Here is a 22,183-nt window from a genome sequence, read left to right as displayed (position 1 = left end):
AACAATACGTACCTATGTAGTGTAGTATTTCTTTTACATTGATTCAAAAACTTTTTACGTGACGACATTACAAATGGTATCTATACCAGTACCTGATTAAAAGATAATTTACGGATCTTCGCGTACCTTCTTGTCCCTGTATCTGAGTGCGAGCCGTAGAGTGAGCTGTCTACTGAATATATTGTACTGTCGCCACTGCAAGGCTTCTGTTGTTACTCTCCTTTGGAAGTCGAACCACTCCTTCAGGGCCTCACCTGAAATATTTTTATCATAATTGTATTCACTACCAGTGATTGTTTTCTATGAATTTATTATGATTGTAAATGGAATCACGAAACCTTAAACCGAATTTGCGTTATAGTTTTCTTTCTGACGTAACAATAAGTACTTAACTCATAGCAAACACGGTAGCACTGGGAAAATGAATATGACTATAATTGGTCAATGCATACTGTGAACGTAACTAGGCGAATAAGCTCACTATGACAGTACTAGCACGTAACGTATCAGGTGATAATATAGGAATTAGGATTAGTAATACCTTCGCTCATATCTTCCCAGTGCTGCGAGGTAAGCGCGCGGTCAAGATTCTCCTGCAGCCAGTCGCGCCACGCCTGCACGTTCCACATCAGACTAACCACCATGGCGTGCATGTCCGACATCTGGTCCGTTGTCACTACTGGCGCTAGAACATACGATTAAAATATCCATCGCCCGTAACACAATATCCGAATACAGACTCTTATTGTTAATTTTTGTATAAAGAATTGTTGCTTAGAACAGTGATCTGCAAGCGAAACGTGGAAAACCGAACCTTAGGACTCGATTAATACTGACGAAAGCATCAGTATTTTTTAAAGTCATAAAGAAAAGTAATCTAAAAGATGAATATACTTACATCTTTGTCCATCATCCATTCCCAACCGTTCTTGCCTGGTGTCCATTGAGGGCTGGTCAGTTGTTTCACGGGTTGTTGCGTACATGGCCATTGTGGTCGGAGTTTGAAAATACGGTGACCTTTTTGTTTCACTGGTCGACGTTGGTGTATGGTATGAATCAGAAGCCGAACTTGATGCGAGCTTAGATGTGGTCGCCTCTAAGCTGCGGTGTAACGTACTTGAAGAATGCAACAAGGATCGTCGAGGGGCGAAGTAAGATTGGGTCGCAGGAGGACATGATTTTTTTGATGCTGTAAATATAAAACAATAATTTACTCCAGTTGCGAATTATGAAAATTGTAAACGTTCCGAAAAATTTATACGTACTATTATTTCTCGTGGTGTATAGTCGCCCGCCGGGAGCCGCGCGCCTCACAGAAGTCAAGCGACCAGAAGCTTCTGAAGGTCTTGTAGGACTGCACCAAAGTGTTCGGCTAGAGCGACGTGTGGGGCTCAAACGACTAAGCGCATCTCGAGGACGTGACGGACTCATGCGGTATGTCGAGCTTGAACGACGCGTAGTAGAAGGAGGTTTTGATTCTGTGCGACGCGTTGGACTCGAAAAACCTTTAGGGCTCAAGCTTTTAGGGGAATTGGACGGAGGGCTCGAAGAATGTCTGGGACTTAGGCGACCAGGACCTACGGGACGCATAGGAGTTGCGGGACACACTGGGCTTGAGGGGCGCGTGGGACTCCCACCACTAGGGGTCGAAGGGTGTATACGAAATGTAGGACTTGAAGTACGTTTGGGACTTAACCGATCTACAGGACTTGAAGGTCTTAGAGGACTAATGCGAATGTTAGGAATTGAAGGCCGCATGTTGAACGATGGGCTTGAGGAACGTAAGGTACTCAAACGATCAGAAGGACTTGAAGGCCGATGCGGGCTCATACGAACTGTTGTAGGACTCGTCGAACGAATGGGACTTAAACGGCCAGGGCTCGGAGTACGTGCGGGTTTAATGTTGCTAGGACTCGAAGATGGCCCCGAGCGATTCTTGGGGTCGATGGACCTTAAATTTCCCGAGTGAGATGTAGAATTTAATTGACTACTGAAACCACGCGTAGAGAAAAAGTGAGTAGCCAAACTCGAACTAAGTGTAGGGTCCAACGAAGCTGTGGGACTAGTACCGCGCGTGGGACTGATGTGTGGAGTCAGAAGACGTGGCGGACTTAAACAATCCGCTGTGTTTGCGCGCCGGGCGGGGCTTCGGCGATTAGTTGATGGTTGAGTCATTGGCGTGGCCGGGCAAGTGGAGTTCGGTTGGTGCGCGGTGGGCGTGGTGTTGAACCGCGTGCTCGTGTACATGAAGTACGTGTCGGGATTGTTAGGGGGTATCAGCGCCGGGCATTTCCCTTGTTGCGTCGCCGGGCACGGGCGGGAACTAGCGTGACGTTCTGGCGCGGTAGAAGGGCACTGTGAACAATACGTATAGTATGCAGTGTTTGCGGGGATCATTTTTAACTGATTCATTAGACTATTCCAGTCTTTCTCTATCTTTCTAAAATCTACTGATCATCTGTCAGGGAAATGGACTCAGTATTGTTATTTTGTGACGTGATACTTATTGTAGAATTACATCGGATAGCATTCATTACCGGACAAATGGGGAGCACTGAGGGCTCTCCTGGTGAAAATTACTACTGCAGGTCACGACTAAAGACCGACCTGTGTCACGGCGATGTCGAGCCCGGGGCAGAAGGCGTGCGACTGGCCGGGGCTGAGCCGCAGCCGCCGCGTGGGCGCTAGCTCCTGCAGCACCTGGGATGACACGTGACGCGAGCACGTGCAGCACGGCCGCGCCACACGCCTCAATATCTCCTCGCACCACAGCTCGCACTGCACGAACACGCTCTTCATGCACTTGCACACCTTTATGATTTCTGTAACGTATTCAGGTACCATCAGAAAAGAACGAAAAAATATGTGGCTACATGATATAATCCTACACTTATTAAGTAATATTGTGGTTTACTCACGTGGTTGCAATAAATGCACAGCCAGGTAGTTAGTAGCATCTTGGACGACAGCTGAAACAAAAAAAATACAATAAATATCAACGAGTGTGGGTTGTGAGTCAAGGTTATTACTGAACCGCCAAAGACCACAATACTGATTAGGGTGTTTTTATTATAGATACCTGATACAATTGTTTTTCGGTGACCTGGTCTTGTCTAATAATACCAAATGCATTTACGCTGGAGCACTATTTGTATGAGAACTAACGTCAAAAAACGTCAAAGTGCGCTTTCTACTTTACTGGCAATAAAGCACACATCTTTTTGTTTATATGCCAGCGAGAATGCGTGCGTACGTGCGGGCGTATATATTTGTCAGGGAATGTGAGTAAAAAATATCCTTACCAATCATTGTTTCCTTATCCGCCTCCGGTATGTGGCCTGCGACTAGGTTAGCCAGCTTCAGTTGAATCTTCCTGACCGCCACAGGGTCTCCGTTCTGAGCCTCGCTCAGTTGATCAGTGTTCTTGTCATGCAACCTTGTACATAAGTCATTATTAATGTAAATAGGCTTTGCACTACTATTAGGACATTAATTTTACATTGAATAAAATCAAAATACAAATTATTGCACCAAAATAAAAAGAAATAATTACAAAAAGAACTACGTACTTGGCAAATGGCCTTATCGCTTAAAACAATGGGCACAGGCCTCCTCCACCTAAATCCATGCTACCTGCAAGTCGGTGGAGAAAAAGACACGAACAATTCCTACAACATTGCTAACAGTGGCGTTGTTCAAAAATAGTATTTAGCTGTGCCATATAGATGAATATATCACTTACAAGTCTGCCGCGTCGAAGAACGACTTCTGTATATGTCCGTGACGCAGTATCGTCTTGTCTCCTTGCGCCTCCATCTTCTCAACAAGGACTTTGAGTTGTTTAGTTTTGTCCTCTATAATTGGCAAAAAAACAAGTGCCTATCAGCTTATAATAATTATCGCTACTGTACGCATGCCCTCATCTAACGAAGAAGAATTTTATAAGTAGTCTACTTTTCTAAAGTTCGGCGATGGCCGATCCTGAGGATGATGGACTGGATATACGAACCGAGTAAACAGTGTCAAAGAACTTGTGGATAGGGATTCGAAACCTTTAGGTTTATTTTGCTATCTAACAAACCATAACATAGTTAATTACCTTGAAGTGTTACGTAGGATACCAGCAGTTTTGTTTGTTCGTTGATCACCTCTGTAATTTAACATACAAATTATTTTCTATGGCATCTTAATTATTTACTAATCTTGCTAAACATGGATACATAAATTGAACTTTAGCAATTAGCCACCCGCGTAAATATTCGCGTGAAAACAATGAATATTCGTGTTTTATGAGACTAATTTTAAACCGTAAAGGCAGCTTGATACTTGGGGTGGATGTTAGTTGTTTTCTGTATGAAGTTATTACATTATTAAAAAAGGTTCATACTGTTCATGTCACTGCTCGTGTAACCGCCGGGCGGGGCGTTGGCCATCAGCGACTTCAGTTTGCCTTCCACCTGCGACTGCAGCGATGAGTTGGGACGGTTGATCTCATCCACCTTTGTCGTCAGCTGCTTTAGGCTGGTGATCATGCAATTACACATCAATACTGTGACCAAAGGAGTCGCCATACTGTGAATGTGGTCACCCGGATCAAACCATATCTCACATAGTGAACGAGTGCCCTCTGCACCAGTTCCCAGGTGATTTAGCCGAGCTGCATTGTGTGACGAATGCGGCAGAGACTTGGTTAGGGAAGCTTCCGCTGGATATACAGGGTGTTAGTGACATCGTAACGAATACTCAGGGGGATGATTCAGACCATGATTCTGAGTTAATATCAAGTGGAATTTTTCGTCGCAAAATTCATGATTTTTTTTAGTTTTTTTTTTAATTATTTTCAATTCTATAATTTTGCGATGAAAAATTCCACTCGATATTAACTCAGAATAATCAGCTGAATCATCCCCCTCAGTATTCGTTACGGTGTCACTTACACCCCACACAAGTACATAGGGTAGCCATACAAGTAGGTATGGGTGTTAGTGACACCGTAACGAATACTGAGGGGGATGGTTCAGACTATGATTCTGAGTTGATATCAAGTGGAATTTTCAGTCTGAATATTCCTGAAAATTTTTGTGTTTTTTTTAATTATTTTCAATTCCATACTTTTGCGACGGAAAATTCCACTTGATATAATCTCAGAATCATGGCCTCAATCACCCCTCAAAGTTTTCGTTACGATGTCACTAACACCCTGTATGATCCACGCAGGATATTTTATTTTTGTCTGCCATACGCAATAATAACTGTGACCAAAGTTCCAGGCATAGTCAAGAATGAAAAACTTGATAGATCGCTAGATTAAATATTTAACAAGGTTTGGAGGTTTTCGGCAATGACATGATGAATATATCATAAGATTGAGATTAGAATGAATAAGAATATATTTTAGGGTCAACCACAGAGAATATGCGAAATCTGCAAAAGCAGAAAACTTTACAATGTATAAAGAAACAAAAACCAGGTAAAGTGCAGAGCTTACTAAGCAGCGGCATCTTTATGCGACTTAGGGATATTGCCTTCGATCAGCGGGGTGTCCCCTGCTGCCTCCATCTCGTCCAGTAGCACCACTAAGGCTTCGATCTGTGGATCTATAAACAACATAATTATTCAATGCATCTACACAATGCCTTAATACGAATGACTGGACAATCTGTAGTACTCGATTCTACCTACTAACGCGTTTTGCGAAATAAAACTGGGTTGGCAAATATTGCAACATGTGACCTTCTCAACCAAAGACTAACTAAGAAAACTAGGCGTAAGAGCCTGTCCAGATGAGGCGTTTTACGCGCGTTATCATAGCACAGAGTACTTAACATCGTACGGATACAGACGCACATCTCCAAGCATGCAGGAATCTATAATCAATTACTCTGTGGTATGAAAACGCGAGTAAATCGCGCCTTCTGAACAGGGTCTAATCAAGATTTGGTGTAATAAATTGTACCTCGATATAGGCTTTACTAGTTTTGTCAGGTAAAAACTTACCCGGATTAGTGACTTCACCAGACAAATGTTCCGCTGCATTTTTCACGTGTTCTGAAAAAAAAAAAAAAACATTCGTTACAAGTTTTTTCTGAAAGACAAAAAATAAATTGACCTAACAGATAACGCGTTTGATTACTCTTATTTACTGACTATGTAGCCAAACTATGAAAATGTACGTAACAACATTATGACTACTACAGGGTGTCACTGACATCGTAACGAATACTGAGGGGGATGATTCAGACCATGATTCTGAGCTGATTATCAAGTTGATATGGAACGGAAAATAATTTTAAAAAACACTAAAATTTTTAATGACTTTTCCGGCAGGAAATTCCACTTTATATCGACTCAGAATCATGGTCTGAATCATCCCCCTTAGTATTCGTTACGATGTCACTAACACCCTGTATAATATATTTTAAAAATCTCAACTAGATACCTGATTAACATTTTATTGCATTTGAAAGTACATAGGTAAGTATAACAGAATCAACAACTAGTTCTTAAATTTGAAAAGTATTGAGACCCACCTTTCATAGATCCCATCAGCTTTCTAGGCATGGCGCGACATTTGGCGCACTCATCCAGCTTCTTCGCCAGGTAAAATGCTGTTCGATTCCGGGGTTCTTTGTTCTCTAATTCCTTGTCCTTCAACCTGTCAAAGACAAACTTTATTAAACGGTTTTATTTATTTATCAGGTGATAACGAATTATCCGTAGGTTTATTAGTCCCATGCCCCATATTCATTCATCTAAGCTATATTGCAATTTTACATTTGCGCATATAAAAGTGCGCAGTGCACACAAATTTCAAATAGCAAAATGTCGTTAGGCAAAAGTCTATAATGTCATGTAATGTATGTGGTAATATAACTATAATCTATTTTATTTTCATACCAGTAGTATATAAAAAGAAAACTGACCTCTGCGCAGCGTAGAAGTAAGACTCGGTGGCACCGTTCGAGTCTATGAGTATTTCGTTACCGCGGTTTTGCATTTCAGCTATAAGTCCGTCTTTCACCAGATTCTTGAAATCTATTTAAAAAATACGTTTTTTTAAAGATCCGATAAACAATCATACATTTAGGTCTAGACCAAAAGTAAATGTTTACTCACTTTTAGATACGAAGTATTCGGAGAGGTCTCTTGCAGATTCGATAATCACATCTGTAAAAAAAATATGTATGACAAACGTAGTATACACGTTTTAATTAGAGATGGTAAGATAAGGGCAGCTGGATTGTTTTGATAATATAGGTAGACCCTACATTTTAAAAAAGCATTTTGCTTGCTTTCAGCCTTCGTTGACGTTATAGAATAGAAAGAAAATGTTATTGCATTAACAATCACGTGACATTTGCAAGCACTTTATTTGTGACCTTATTTCCAAACGTTAAAGCATGTTGGTGATTTCCTCAGAACCGTTACCTGACATAGCATCCTGCAAATGTGGCGGTATCTTGCTGACTACGAGGTTGTCCAATTTCTTTTCGAACTTCTTCGCGAGTCTGGCGGTGTCACCAGCCTCCCTCACAGACTTATCCACTTGAGCCTGGCCTGTGCCCAGTCTGCACAAATATTCATTGTAATCTTACTAGATATCATAAAGACAATATGAGCAGGATGAGGAATGTGGGATAAAGAATTCATGCTACATACACATCAGCTGCTTGTCCATGAGTCAACTCAGTTGGCGGTTGTTTGTAGAATACTTCTCCACCTTTCGCTTTCAGTTGTGCTTGCAGGAGCTTCGATGCATCGTCATGTTGCGCGGATTCGGCTAAAGTAAACAAATTATGATGGAGAGAATAAGATAAAATATTTTTGGAATAAATACCTATTTATATAAATACCAGTCAAGACCAGTAAAGACTGGATAGAGCTCGCACAGAACCGGGATACTTGGAAGAATATGGGGGAGGCCTTTGCTCAGCAGTGGGATCATATAGGCTAATAATAATAATAATAATAATATAAATACACGAAGTAACGACCGATCTACAAAACAAAGACGGGAACAGTGTTCGTACGATAAGAGATGGGTGTGGTGATGAGTTATGATACTGAACACCCCCAATATTGATATTCGACATTTAAATAAAGTTAGGTACTTAAGTATGTTAATCTTACACGAATAAATAACTAACTAAATAAAAGTAATAATCTCTATGCATTTTGACTTAAGATTCACATGTCCCCCGTAATTCATTGATGTTGGTACACAATTTTATATTTTTGATCAAATGTATTTGGTTTTTTGGATCAAAATAAATTATGAAGTAGGTATTTTTGTTTGTATCTATGAGTTTTTTTCACGTGACTTATTGTAGATTTGCCGCAGGTGGCATTAACTACTTGACCGGACAAATGGCGAGCGCTGAAGGCCCTCACCCGATACAAAGTTTAAGACAATAGGGCTGAGGGTGCCCAGTTGGGCGCGAACCTCGGCTCAGGGCGTCGTCTGAGAGGAAAAAATATTTGAAAGAATTAATCGACTCTAGTGGGTCGATAGCGATAAGCGCTGAATACGGGAAATCGTCAACCACGCCGGCGGGGTCGGTATCGGGGTCCTGACTATTATGGCTATGGCTATTATGGCTAGAGTAATCGGGTCGTCGGGTTCGTATACATATATCTGTGAGTGTAAGTATGAAAAAACTTAATAAAATTAGACAGCTGTGACCATCGACAGGCTGACAACTTATTTTTTACGCTAACTATTGCACTTCATAACTCGATTATGATTATTTACTTTATCAAAGTTACAAAACACTTACCATCATCATAGTTACAGAACATTACAAAATAGGTACATACATGCAGTTAGTAAAATAATATCCATAGCTTACCTCCCGTGCCTGAAAAAAATAAATAACATGTAAGTAGTTACTTTAATTTAATCTTTCACAAAGTACTTTACTACGTTGGTCATATTTGTGGTTTTGTCAATATTACTTGACGTTAACTTTAGAACGCTCAAAAAATTACTGTCCACAAACGCTTGGTGCGCCGTTCTTAATTTTTATTTGAATAACTTTAATTTTAATTTTAAGTGATCGTGGCACAGGCTGCTGTTTAGCGCATTTACAATATAAACCTTTTCATGCTAACTTTGATAATATTTAAGCATATAGAACTTTGTAAAAGATAGTTTCGAAATGAATTGTTGTTATAGAATTCTATTTCGAAGTCTAAACATGTTTGCTCACCTCCCCGGCCTCTTGCTTCTTTCAGTCTTTTGCGGCGCTGTTCTTCTGTTTCCGGCCTGTCAAAACACTTCGATTTAATATGGATTGGTCTTAGATTGCCCAGGTAGCAATATACTACTACCTATGTTAAAGACTATATCGCAAACCGACTAGATATCATTTTGTCTAGATCTTATATTGTTTGATTGTGTGTTTCATTCATACAATTGGAATATCTAGTAGCTCTGCGCTGGTGTCGCGCCGTTTAAAGTTCGTCGTCTAACTTACCCGCCAGCACCATCCGGTCCCCAGCCGGCGCCACCAGGCCCCGTACCAGGACCTCCGGGACCCCAGCCAGCGCCACCAGGCCCCGTACCAGGACCTCCAGGACCCCAGCCGGCACCACCAGGCCCCGTACCAGGACCTCCAGGACCCCAGCCGGCACCACCAGGCCCCGTACCAGGACCTCCGGGACCCCAGCCGGCACCACCAGGCCCCGTACCAGGACCTCCGGGACCCCAGCCGGCGCCACCCGGACCGCTCCCAGGACCACCACCCGGGCCTCCCCCTGGACCGTATCCACCAGGGCCACCTCCAGGTCCACCGCCAGGGCCACCTCCAGGACCCCATCCACCAGCGCCGCCTCCAGGACCGCCCCCGGGACCACCACCCGGACCCCATCCTCCAGGACCACCTCCTTGTCCACCTCCCGGACCACCGCCGGGGCCACCCCCTGGACCCCATCCACCTGGGCCACCTCCCTCGGCGCCTCCAGGACCACCACCCGGGCCCCATCCTCCCGCGCCGCTACCAGGGCCGCCTCCAGGGCCACCTCCTGGACCACCTCCGGGGCCACCCCCTGGACCCCATCCACCTGGACCGCCACCAGGACCACCTCCCTCAGCGCCTCCCGGGCCCCATCCGCCCGGGCCACCTCCAGGGCCACCCCCGGCTCCTCCAGGGCCACCCCCAACACCTCCCGGTCCGCCTCCTACTCCACCAGGACCACCTCCAACTCCACCGGCTCCCCCTCCTACTCCACCCGGTCCGCCTCCAACTCCACCGGGACCACCTCCTACTCCACCAGCACCACCTCCAACTCCACCAGCACCACCTCCAACTCCACCAGGACCACCTCCAACTCCACCAGGACCACCTCCAACTCCACCAGGACCACCTCCAACTCCACCAGGACCACCTCCTACTCCACCAGGTCCACCTCCAGCTCCTCCAGGACCACCTCCAACTCCACCAGGCCCACCTCCAGCTCCTCCAGGACCTCCTCCTACTCCACCAGGACCACCTCCTGATCCTCCGTATGCGCCGCCTGCGGTAACGCAACGTAAACGTAAAATTAGCAATATAATTATAATAATTAACAGCTGAAATGGTGATTAAAAATGATTTCATACCTGCTCCGGGCACACCTTCGCCTTCAGGCGGTATGTAACCTCCTGCAAAAAAAAAATACAGTTATAATAACCATAAGTAACAAGCAATATTAGTCAACGAGTGTGAGTGTTTAGGCAGGCACCAAAGTGCTTCGAAAGATCTTCAAATAAAGAAATATTCAGGTCGGTTCTGGAGCTTCACGGTTTCAATTGATTACTCACCCTGTTTGGCGGTTTCTCCAGCGAGAAATTGAGAGGCCAATTGAGTCGTGGCTAGAAAGAAAATAAAAAATGTTATATTAAAGCATTGTTCGCCAAGGAACACCCAATTCCCAGCTACCGCAGCGGCCTTTGATCACAAATTAATTGTAAAGGCGGAAAAATAGAAATGTACTCAATTAACGAGCAAAAAAGCCAGGCAATAAGTCAGTAAATTGGCAATTTAATTGCTGTCATATTCATTTATCTTGTTTTCTTGTACTTTTTGCCTGGTATCTCGGCCGCAAGAGGATATAGTAACAATTTTAAATTATTAAATTATTTACAAGCAGCATATTTTATTTTATTAACATACATACATACATAAACTCACGCCCGTAATCCCAAATGGGGTGGGCAGAGCCACAAGTAATCAAAGACAACTTGCAGCCACTGTTGATACGAAGTCCGATTTTATTAACAAATAACAAATTATAGCGAATTATACTACTAAATTGACTGTTTCATTTTGTTTTCAAGTATTTGCTCGAATAAACTTCCAAAAGTGATTTGAGCGTCATGTCTTCTTATTGAAAGAACTTCTTCATCTTCTGTCGTGTGGGTTGTGATGAGGTGGATAACCGACCCCATCAACCCTGGTGTCAGGGTTACTATTGAGCCGCCAAGGGCCCAGAAATTGAAAGAACTAAAATTACTATACCTACTGGAAGACTAAGAAAATCTCTTTTGATAAAAATAATAAATTACATTTCATATGCTTTTGTCCGAGTGCAGTTCCGGGTTGAGCTGAAAGGTTTCCAATTTTCTTTTCTAGAGTTTCAGCCATGCCCGGCGGGGCGCCTGTGGGAGTGAACGTCGGAGCATCAGCCAACCTGGGTACAAATGAATACACTACAGTAAACCTAGTGCATTATCACATTGTGCAAGAAAGATACCTCTTAATGTACCTACGCAAACTAGGGAATCCATGAAACTTCTGAAACAGTTTGGATTATTCTGCCATTGCCATAGGAAGAAGTATTAGTAGTCAAGGAATATCGCCTAAATCACATAACTTGGAAGCTGGTTACTTTCCTTCCATTAAGTAGTAGTAGTAATAACAGATTTTATAATGTATCCATGCACGGTCTTGTATAAAATATACTGCTTATCGTCCCGAATATAAGAGAGTCACGACTATAGACGTAAAACAACCGATTTAAAACGTTTTAAACCAAATGTTGCCGTTTTAAACCCCAAATAAATCGTTTTAAACCGTTGAAAACTCGCCAACAATAAAAAAACTGTGTTTTAAACTTCATTTTTGGTCACTTGACGTATGTGTCTACACTCAGCGGGATCCCCTGTCTGGGAGACATAAGAGTGATGCAGAGAATTAGATCTGGATTTGTTCTACTGAATTATGCTGAAAACAGAATTTGTTCCGTTAAAAAAACCGAAATATAAAGTTTTCTAACCGACCTCCAGCCAGCGGGATATTTACCAAAGTTAAGTCCGCTGACTGGAGGTTTCATTGCAGCTTGATTGTAGCTGAAGTAAGGATGTCAGAAGTATTTTTTTTGTTTTGTTGAACAGAATAAATACAGATCTAAAAGTTAATACCAATTTATACTTCATCAGACTTATCTTTGGTAAATATCCCGCTGGCTGGAGGTCGGTTAGAAAAATTTGTATTTCCGTTTTTTTAACGGAACAAATTCTGTTTTCAGCATAATTCAGTAGAACAAATCCAGATCTAATTCTCTGCATCACTCTTATGTCTCCCAGACCTCAGACCTCACCAGACTCAGAGGGGATCCCGCTGAGTGTAGACACATACTTGACGTCATGTTTTATTATCAATAACAGCATACTTATTACACATTCAAAAATTCTTTATGTACTCCGTTATATCCCTACCTCGGTAAAATCAAGAAAATGTAGTTAAGTATACTTAATTAAGACAAACATAGTCATCAACAGTAGGTTTTAAACGGTTTTTTTTTTAGTTGTAATCGTACCTACTTGAGAAACGGTTACTGGTTTCTTTCTTAACAGGAGGTGTGTCTATACGGTTTAGTGTGTAATAAAATAACGAACATTTGCGCTCCTCCCGCGTGCGTCGTTTTAGCAGACCCGAAGTTTGTTAGTGGATCATCGCCTTTTTTCTGCATTGTATCGTGGATGGCTTGAATTGCATCACCTGAAATAAATAAACGCGGTAAATAGTAGAACACATTGTGCTACAATTTTAGCAGAGACTAGGAATTGGTTTCGATAATTTTTTAAACATGTAAAAACATTAACTTACTTCTTCCCTGTACTACATTTGCCATGTGAGCCGCAACATGCCCCATTTCATCTGTAAGAAAGATTATAATACTTTACTTCAATTAAAGCTGGAACCTACTGGAATGTTCTTGCAATATTCTATCTTTAAAAGCGTTATTATCATAACGATGGTCCCGCGAGTTGTATGCATCCGCCTACCCAGCAGGATTACCTTGATGCTTTCGGTAGTGGTACCGATTCACACTAAATAGGTATGAATAAAAAGGTGATGTTTTCTATCGTTTGGTTGAATTTGCTTTTCACACCTTTCATGCCTCCTTGAGCACCCTCTTCACCAACCGCTGCATGTAGTTTGGCCAATATGTCTTTCTTCTTTTTTTCGTCTTCTGCTGAGTGCGCGCCTGGATCAGCGTTTCTCACCCTTTAATTTAAAAAAGCGTTATTTTTTCGGAACTGCATTATTGGCCAAATTAAAGGCCATTTGGGGGCTTTTGATGATAGGCCACCAGGTTTTCAGTATCAGCAGTGTTCTGAAATCACGTCATGTTTTGACAGCGCGTATTGTTGAAATAGCTTTGCCAAAGTGGCGATAACTAATGGCATAGAATAAGGAATAATACTACGTATAGAACTGCAATTCTCCTCCCACCAGCAGCATCTGAGCTAGGTTTACCTCAGAAATAAGTAAGTAATGACGGTTAAATAAGGTATTATAATTGTGCGCGTGTACGATAATGTCAATTGTGTAGTGTCTGTGTAAAACGAGATTGATAGTATGAAGTGTTCGGGGTGTGCTAGTGGTGTCAATTTTCAAAAAACCTCATTAACAGACTAGTCCCAAAGAAAACATATCAAATTAAATGTTTCATAAAATAAAATCAGAACTTACACATCAGCAGCTTCGCCGTGGGTTATCTTGTATAAACCTTCTTTGTCCAAAATCACAGAGGCTTTAGCAGCTAAGATGTCGGCTAGGGCTTCTCGGTGCTCCGATTCGCCTAGAACATAACAATACAAATCAACCAACAATCAACATATAACCTTTAAACGCAGTACTTACTAATAAGACAATACAAACTTTATTTAAAAAATCATAAGAGCACGATGCTTCAGTCAGGCACGTGCGCAACCTCCCGCGTAATCGACGATATACAAAGCCCTACGACTATTTGTGGTTTCAAGCAATGAATAAAATAGACATAAAATAAACAGCCTATATACGTCCCACTGCTGGCCACAAGCCTCCCCTCAATCAACCGGAGGGGGTATGGAGCATACTCCACTATGCTTCTAAGTATCCTCCTAAGTATGCTCCTAAGTATGTTATGTTAATCAAAGTATGCCGAATTATTTTTACTTTCTTTCTTTCTGCTCCACTGCGGGGTTGGTGGAGGTGTTTTTACGGCTTACGGCTGGGACCAACAGCTTAACGTGCCTGCAAAGTCCTTACCAAACAAAGGACAGTCTCACAAAGTGATTGCGATGATATCCCCATCGAGAATCGAACCCGGACCTCCAGATCGTCAGCCTAACGCTCTAACTACTAGATCACGGAGGTTGTTAAAACAGACATAAAAATGATAAATTCCTCAATCCCATTTTGTATAAACAAAAATAGCTATTTTCCTGTGTCATAAGACCAGTAATTTAAGTTTACAGCTACTTACTTTCAGCTGCTGGCGTTGCTAGAAACTTGGAGACTTGGTCCACGACCTCTGTGTAAACAGGATAATTGTTAGGTAACTTTTTTGTAATAATAATAATAGTAAAACTAGAGGTCTGAGAAAAGGGAAAAGTAGAGTTCTTTTTGCGCCTTTGCCTAGGAGAAGATCAGCTAGGCGAAATAAGAAGTCAGGTGAGGATAAGAGGCTGAAGTACCTCACGTTTTACCGAACTTTCTATTAGACCTAAATTATAGGCATCGCCGCCTTTAATGGTCAAGCCAACGATGTTACTGAAAATTGCACATAAAATAAATACCTAATAACGCTTTGGTGAAATCCAGTACCGGGGATCAAACCGGCGCTCCCGGTTATTGATCACGAAAGAGTATTTGTGATGGTGGTAGGACGTATCTTAAGTTATGACAACGTCAGATCTGGTAAGCGGCTATTGGAATAAAATATAGGTAGATGATGTGATGGCGGCAGTTTTCGAGATAACATTGAGTGAGAACGACTCACCTGGCATCGTCTTCTCGTGTTCAGGCGCTTTATGCTCCTCTGATAGCGTCTTCAACTTAGATCGAATGTTCTCGTAAATCCCTTTATCAACCTTCTCCTTTGCGAGGCTAGGAGCGATTTCCACTCTACAAAATGTAATTGCCTAAGTTACAAATAGCAATCGATAACGTAACAAATATAAGCAATAGTTTTTATTCCAAATTTATAATTTCATGATACAGCGCAAAGAAAATGCATACTTTCTAGCGGCATCTTTGTACGTCAGTTCTCGTCCTTGAACTTTGGCTAAGGGCTCATCGCCTTTGCCTTTCATAAGGCCGATCAAGTGGTCCAATGCTGCTCCTGCATTGATAGAAATAAAACGAATTAAAAACTAACATAAAATCTATGACTACGGACTTTTTAGAAATAATAAAGTAGGAATTTCAGCCCCCTATATTAATATCTAATTAATTATTAACAATATAATAATTGTCCTTCGCGATTGGAATAAGGCAGCAAATAATATTAATTTACTAATAATTCAAATTTCCTTACCGGCTTCTTTTCCAACTTTAGCCAGATGGTTAGCGGCAGCTTTAATAGTCGCTGTAGAAAGATAAAAAACATTGATCACTGTTATTTAGACATTATTAATCAAAATACTGGTCATGTTGTTCTTGCCTACCAGAAATGACTGTAGGTGGGTAACCACCAAAGTGGAGTCGGAGGAGCGGAACGGAGACGGGCGGAATAGATACTGTCAATATTACGTCGTAGCGATTTCTGCCATTGTAGTATAAATCAATATTGATATCAACCTCAAACTAGTCAAAATCATTCCAAACAAAATAGCGGAATTTCATACGATAATTCAAGCGCCCAAGTAACTTCTCCACTCGTCACTCGTTTCCTTCTCCCGTTTTGATGGAAAGTAATACAACAGAATCCTGTAGTATATAAGCTATGTTTGAGTGACAGTTCCTAGCGTGGACACTTACGAGCAAGAGCCTTGTGTGTGTCAGGAGTGACCCTGGTCGCTACGCCTTTGTCCATCTCGCCTGCGATGGTGCCGGCTAACGCATCGTTCTGCGGGTCATGCTCCAGAGGTCCCGCATGCTTTAATCTATAGTAGACAAAAATATTTCATAATTACAGGTTTTATAGGAGAAAAACCCGGTGGTTAGATAACATTTCGCTGGCGGTATAGTTATGGACGACGCGCGCAGTTCCGTGACATTAGAGGTTCTTGGCGCGTCACCTGCTGCGTTGCCCGCCACGTCACCTACGCAATTCCAAAGTAGGTGTTGTGGTGGTGGTTGATGGTTGGTGCGTAAAAATATTAAGTTCTGAATCCTGTGTGGTATGACACTTACGTATCAGCAGCTTCAGCGAAAGTCATGCCAAAAGGGCCGGTTTTGAACATCGGCTTGTCGCCCACGGACTCGGTCACAGCCGTCAGCAGTTCCCGGGGATAGCGTTCTCCAGCGGCTCCACCTAAAATACGTCATGAAAGAATATCACCAACCAGCAAAAGTAATTAATTACCAGCAAAAGAATATACTAACTGTTGCTAAAGATATCAAGAAATGTCAAACAAAACATTTAAAGCGCCAAACCCCCTCGCTGAAGAGTTTTTGGACCTGACAAATGTGGTGAAGAGATTTAAGAGGCTCTAACACTGGATGAAGCTTCTGACACGTCATTCATATTCAAGCAACGGAGCTACTTAGTCCTGAGGACTGATTGAAGTTTAAAAACTGGGGAATTAATGAATATCACTAACAACGTTGGTTAGTGGAGCTTTTGAAGCTGTCTAGGTTCTGTAACGCATCGGCGGCATTCGTAACAATTTCGTAACTTCAATAATTGTAATGAAAAATATACTTACGCATTTATACTAATGATCATAGTACTAACTTTTTAACGCAACATTCTGTGATATTTCCCCTGCTGCGTCCTTTACCAAAGCTGAAAACAAATAATTTAATGAAGAACAAATCCATTGTTTATAATCCATTGTTCGTGACTCCTGCTTAGAGCATAAATGATAATACGTGTGTCGATACTGGCGATTCAAACTTACAATTTAATTGACAGCTTTTAAAATATTGCCGTCCTTAACTTACGATGAGAGCAAGAAAGAGACAGAGCTCGTTCTAAAAGTGCTATAATAAAATAATATTCCTGTCTCCCAGAAAAGGCATGATTGTGTTTAATATAAGACAACGTACTTTTCATGGGGGCTTTCAGTTCACGGGCCGTAACCGCTCCAACATCCTTATCCAGTTTGCCATTGACTTCATCTCCAATGTTCTTCACGGGGAGGATCGGTGTAAGCATGGGAGACGTTTCAACCCTGTTTTATAACAAAACGGATTAACACTTCCGAATTACTGTTATAAAGTAGGTATAAGCGAGCGAATTTAGTTTTTCTAAATAACGGGAGATAAACAAGACTCCTTACTCAGTTGCTGCAGCGCCATAAGACATAGTAGTATCGTTTCTCTTTGCCGCTTCCTTAGTTGGTTTATCCTTCAGCATTTTGACCAATATTTCTTTTGCCTTCCCTGTTAAATGATACGTATGATTACTTTTGTTTTTAAGCACTAAGTTATCTGCCTATAGCATATAATACATAGAAGGGTAACATAGGTGGGTTCTAGAAGAACTCATAATTACCTAATTTTATTTTATATGAGAACTAACCTCTGTCACGTGCGAAACCAGACAAGTAATCAGCGCCTCTTTGGATAGCCTCTGTAAATGAAATATTTGGTTTATATACAACCTAACATAAGCTCATACATTTAATATAAAAAGCTATGAGATTACGTTGCGCAATCCGTGGCATGATTCTCTTAACTCCGAACAAAAGTTATCAACAAGTAAACATATTTTTCCTTACCCTTCATTTCTGGCTTCATAGCATCTGGCGTGCCAGGAATCACTTCTCTTTCCAACGCCTCTTTAAACATACCTACATGTTCTGGATCTGGTGCTATGGATTTGAGACCTGGGGCATTTTTCAACCTGTCGGAAAACCATAAAAATGGCACCTAATTAGTATGTTGTTCAAATAAAAGGATTGCAATTATCTTAATACAGGAAATCAGAGATGGATGTCCTCTGTCATTCACGTGATATAATTAGGTAAGTCAATAACATTTTGATAGTAAAAAAAAACGTATAAAATAATTTAAAACATCATACGCATGGGCGGCGTTAAAATCTGTAGCGAGTTCTGGGATTTCGGGCGTGAAAGGTTGACCTCCTTTCTTCTTTAATTCCTTAATCATGTGTTCGAAGGCGGGTCCTCTTTCAGCTGATCCGAGAGAAGATAAAAAGACAATTCAATTTTTAGCTTAAACCACTTTCCCAGCTCTGTATGCACCAAGCATTCAATGTGGGTTTTCTGAAATGACTGCGTGTTGATAGCGCGTAATGTTGAGATGGGAGGTCTCCCATCTTGCCAAAATGGCACCATCTAGCCACGTAATTTTCGTGAAAACCCTCTCATTTGACATTATTAATAGTTGTGTAAACCAGACGCCAACTAAGCAACTAAGCGACATTTGATATCAGAAAAAATCTCAAACACCCACATTTACAAGACACGTACCCTCATCAGTAGCCGCTTGCGATAGATACTTGGAAGTCAGGTCCAAGGTGTCTGCCATATCACTCTTCATATCGTCAGGCGTGTCGGTCACCAGTTTTGACAAAGCAGCGTAGATCGCTTGCGACAGGTTCGGATCATCATGGTCGCTAGTGAGACCCTTCGCTACTTCTAGACTGAAAATAAAAATAAGGCTATAACGGGCCCGTCCAGGGGTCTAGAATAAAAGCTTGTACAAAGCCGGGAAAGTAGGTCAAGCGGGTTGTATGAAAACGCAAACATAAACTAGCGCCATGCTCGGTTTCCTAGCTTTAATCAGCAAGTTCGATTAAACTTGAATAGCAGGTTTACCTAGGTCACACCTCGGAACACTCCATACAAAAATCACATTCTTACCGTATAGCGCCTAATCGCGCAAGAACGAGAAAGACAGATTGTCCTTGCGCGCTCCCCCTTACTCCTTAGCGGAGGCACAGAGGGGGGCGAGATAAATCTAGCCCGGCTCCCGATACGAATTGGTTCGGGGCGTAGAGTTACCTACCTACTTTATTCTATGCATAGGTGTTAGGTGTACAGTTTTACAGGGTGTTAGTGACATCGTAATGAAAACTTTGAGGGATGATTCAGACCATGATTCTGAGTCGATATCAAGTGGAATTTTCCATCGCAAAGATATAGATGAAAATAATTAATAAAATCTAAAAAAAACATGAATTTTGCGACGGAAAATTCTACTATCAAAATGTTATTGACTCAGAATCATGGTCTGAATCATCCCCCTCAGTATTCGTTACGATGTCACTAACACCCTGTATATAAAAACATATTAACTGAAAAGTGTGTAGTTTGTAATTCATTCGACAGTCCACTAATATAAGTGAAGACAAACCGTGCATATTCCATATTCTGTGTATTTCATTATTATATTATATTATATATAGCTACAAACCCATGTACCTATTGACTGACTGACTGACTCACTGACAGGGTTGTTCTCCCAGAAGGAGTGTCGGGGGGTAAAAATGGTGTATGGGGGATGTGATCAAAATTTTCCGGTGAGTATGGGAAAACTTCCAGATCTTGGAAAACTGCTCCGCATCAGGGAGACACCCTACGGCCTGGCAAAACTATCGCACCTGCATCGATTCTTATTTCATAAAACCTATTTAATTCTTAGTCAAATCCTATGGCCGGTGAAAAAAAAACAAAATGGCGGAAAAACAAGATGGCCGCCATACAAAATTTTGTTTTTTCAGAAAATGCATCGGGAGTAAAAACTGTGTATGGAGATGTAATCGGAACGTCTTGTGGAGTATGAAAACACTTCTCTATCTTCAAAATCTGCTCCGCATCAGGGAGACACCCTACGGCCTGGCAAAACTATAAAACCTGGAGCAATTTTTCTTTCGCGAAACATATTTAAATCTTGGTCAAATCCAATCCCTGGTGAAAAAAAACCAAAATGGCGGAAAAACAAGATGGCCGCCATACAAAATTTTCGTTTTTCCCGAAAATGCCTCGCAGGTAAAAAATATGTATAAGGATGTGATCGGATCGTCATGTTGAGTATTTCGATTTTGCTCGATCTTGAAAAACTGCTCCGCATCAGGGAGACACCCTACGGCCTGGCAAAACTATAAAACCTGGAACAATTCTTTTTTCACGAAACCTATTTAAATTTTGGTCAAATACAATCGCCGGTGAAAAAAAAACAAAATGGCGGAAAAACAAGATGGCCGCCATACAAAATTTTCGTTTTTCCCGGAAATGAATCGAAGGTAAAAATTATGTACAGAGATGTGATCGGAATGTCATGTAGAGTACGGGTATACTTCCAGGTTTTCGAGAACTGCTCCGCATCAGGGAGACACCCTAAGGCGTGGCAAAACTATAGCACTTGGAACATTTTTTTTTCCACCAAACCTATTAAAATCTTAGTCAAATTTTATCGCCGGTGAAAAAAAAAAACAAAATGGCCGAAAAACAAGATAGCCGCCATATAAATTTTTGTTTTTCCAGAAAATGTCTCGGGTGTAAAAATGTTGTATAGGGGTGTGATCGAAACGTCATCTTGGAAAACTGCTCCGCATCAGGGAGACACCCTACGGCCTGGCAAAACTATAGCACCTAGAACTTTTTTGATTTCACGAAAACAAGATGGCCGCCATACAAAGCTTCGAACTAATACAAGACACGCGAGCAGCTTGCTGCGAGCGAACCACGCGACATCTAGTTAAAATATAAAAAGGTATATTTACTCTCTGGCAGCCTCGCCCATCATCTTGCGGACAGGTCCCTTCGAGTACAGCAGCTCGTTGGGTTGTCCTTTCATTTTATCCACCAGGTACTTAAATGCCGGTGTCTTATCCTCTGAACACACAAGTGGGCTATGTTAACACAAACTACTTAAAAAAATATTTAAGATAAGTTACTGTTACGTTTCTTGACAATTCTTTTCCTAAGTCGTAACAGTTTTTGAATTATGTACAATCATAAAACTATTTTGCACCATAGATGATCTTGAATTACTACTTAGAAGGTTTTTTGAATAATCAAACTCGCGAAAAAAAAAACGAATATTTGTAAAAAAATATTAATTTTCCTAATAGTAGGTAGGTACTTGTGATTTAATAAAAAGCGGCTGAGATTATTGAAGCACGAATACCAACAGTAGAATAAATATGTCTTATACAAGGAACTTACTATTGTATTCCGCATTCTGAGCCAAATATTTGGAGACTACGTCGGTCAGATCTGTAAAACAGGATGAGAAATTAAACTGTTTTAGTTTGTGAATGATTTGGCGCAGGAGAAAGGGCACGCTACTATGAAAAAAAAAACAGGTGCTTCTACAAAGCAGGAAAATAAAATGTCTACAAACCCTTCATGGCACCCTTTATGTTGGGAGGGGTGAGCGCCTCGACGGTGCCAGATAGAGCCTTATTTATATTGTTTGCGACATCGTAATCGAAATCTGCGGCATCAAAACTCTCAGTTTGGCGCAAACTGCAAAATAAACGCCATTGAAAGGAATTGGTACAGACAGAGTACTAAGTAGGAATCGTTAGGGCGTTTTCGTTTTACATCCGAGAATGATCCGCGAATGAATGAAATACTACTACAGCTTTGGAGCCGTTATTTGACGGATTCTGATCAGAGAATAATCGGAGTAGTGCGAAAACACCCTTAGGTATGTAACTGTTCGTACCTACTATGATGACCGTACCTAGGTATTTCAATCCAGTCAAGTAGGAGTAATCTTTTATTATGAAATTGTTATTTTAAAAACTTACTCATCCGCAGCTTCTTTGTAACTTTGTTCAAACTTTCCAT

The 22,183-nt window shown here is 41.4% G+C and overlaps 1 protein-coding gene across 1 annotated transcript in view; it reads right to left on the bottom strand.

Annotated features, from left to right (window-relative positions):
• Window positions 1-22,183, bottom strand: part of LOC126375310 (uncharacterized) — a 24,393-nt gene extending 2,210 nt beyond the window's left edge. The window contains exons 1-43 of the mRNA XM_050022254.1: window positions 22,144-22,183; window positions 21,732-21,824; window positions 21,554-21,604; window positions 21,109-21,220; window positions 18,854-19,026; window positions 18,445-18,556; window positions 18,140-18,264; window positions 17,941-17,991; window positions 17,699-17,801; window positions 17,466-17,590; window positions 17,152-17,202; window positions 16,608-16,728; window positions 16,233-16,357; window positions 15,790-15,840; window positions 15,492-15,594; window positions 15,253-15,377; window positions 14,737-14,784; window positions 13,959-14,067; window positions 13,375-13,490; window positions 13,089-13,139; window positions 12,878-12,980; window positions 11,546-11,670; window positions 10,802-10,852; window positions 10,601-10,642; window positions 9,477-10,515; window positions 9,210-9,265; window positions 7,660-7,780; window positions 7,429-7,568; window positions 7,117-7,167; window positions 6,924-7,035; window positions 6,531-6,655; window positions 5,998-6,048; window positions 5,489-5,597; window positions 4,388-4,521; window positions 4,100-4,150; window positions 3,743-3,854; window positions 3,303-3,436; window positions 2,919-2,969; window positions 2,608-2,822; window positions 1,266-2,355; window positions 899-1,189; window positions 542-685; window positions 127-254 (exon numbers count right to left, since the gene is read on the bottom strand). Coding sequence (XP_049878211.1) covers window positions 127-254; window positions 542-685; window positions 899-1,189; window positions 1,266-2,355; window positions 2,608-2,822; window positions 2,919-2,969; window positions 3,303-3,436; window positions 3,743-3,854; window positions 4,100-4,150; window positions 4,388-4,521; window positions 5,489-5,597; window positions 5,998-6,048; window positions 6,531-6,655; window positions 6,924-7,035; window positions 7,117-7,167; window positions 7,429-7,568; window positions 7,660-7,780; window positions 9,210-9,265; window positions 9,477-10,515; window positions 10,601-10,642; window positions 10,802-10,852; window positions 11,546-11,670; window positions 12,878-12,980; window positions 13,089-13,139; window positions 13,375-13,490; window positions 13,959-14,067; window positions 14,737-14,784; window positions 15,253-15,377; window positions 15,492-15,594; window positions 15,790-15,840; window positions 16,233-16,357; window positions 16,608-16,728; window positions 17,152-17,202; window positions 17,466-17,590; window positions 17,699-17,801; window positions 17,941-17,991; window positions 18,140-18,264; window positions 18,445-18,556; window positions 18,854-19,026; window positions 21,109-21,220; window positions 21,554-21,604; window positions 21,732-21,824; window positions 22,144-22,183 — 6,360 coding nt within the window. The remainder of the gene's footprint in view (window positions 1-126; window positions 255-541; window positions 686-898; window positions 1,190-1,265; window positions 2,356-2,607; window positions 2,823-2,918; window positions 2,970-3,302; window positions 3,437-3,742; window positions 3,855-4,099; window positions 4,151-4,387; window positions 4,522-5,488; window positions 5,598-5,997; window positions 6,049-6,530; window positions 6,656-6,923; window positions 7,036-7,116; window positions 7,168-7,428; window positions 7,569-7,659; window positions 7,781-9,209; window positions 9,266-9,476; window positions 10,516-10,600; window positions 10,643-10,801; window positions 10,853-11,545; window positions 11,671-12,877; window positions 12,981-13,088; window positions 13,140-13,374; window positions 13,491-13,958; window positions 14,068-14,736; window positions 14,785-15,252; window positions 15,378-15,491; window positions 15,595-15,789; window positions 15,841-16,232; window positions 16,358-16,607; window positions 16,729-17,151; window positions 17,203-17,465; window positions 17,591-17,698; window positions 17,802-17,940; window positions 17,992-18,139; window positions 18,265-18,444; window positions 18,557-18,853; window positions 19,027-21,108; window positions 21,221-21,553; window positions 21,605-21,731; window positions 21,825-22,143) is intronic.

The sequence above is a fragment of the Pectinophora gossypiella genome, chromosome 2 (assembly GCF_024362695.1).
Source record: "Pectinophora gossypiella chromosome 2, ilPecGoss1.1, whole genome shotgun sequence".
In the NCBI taxonomy this organism is placed as follows: Eukaryota; Metazoa; Arthropoda; class Insecta; order Lepidoptera; family Gelechiidae; genus Pectinophora; species Pectinophora gossypiella.
This window is presented reverse-complemented; position numbering and strand designations above follow the sequence as displayed.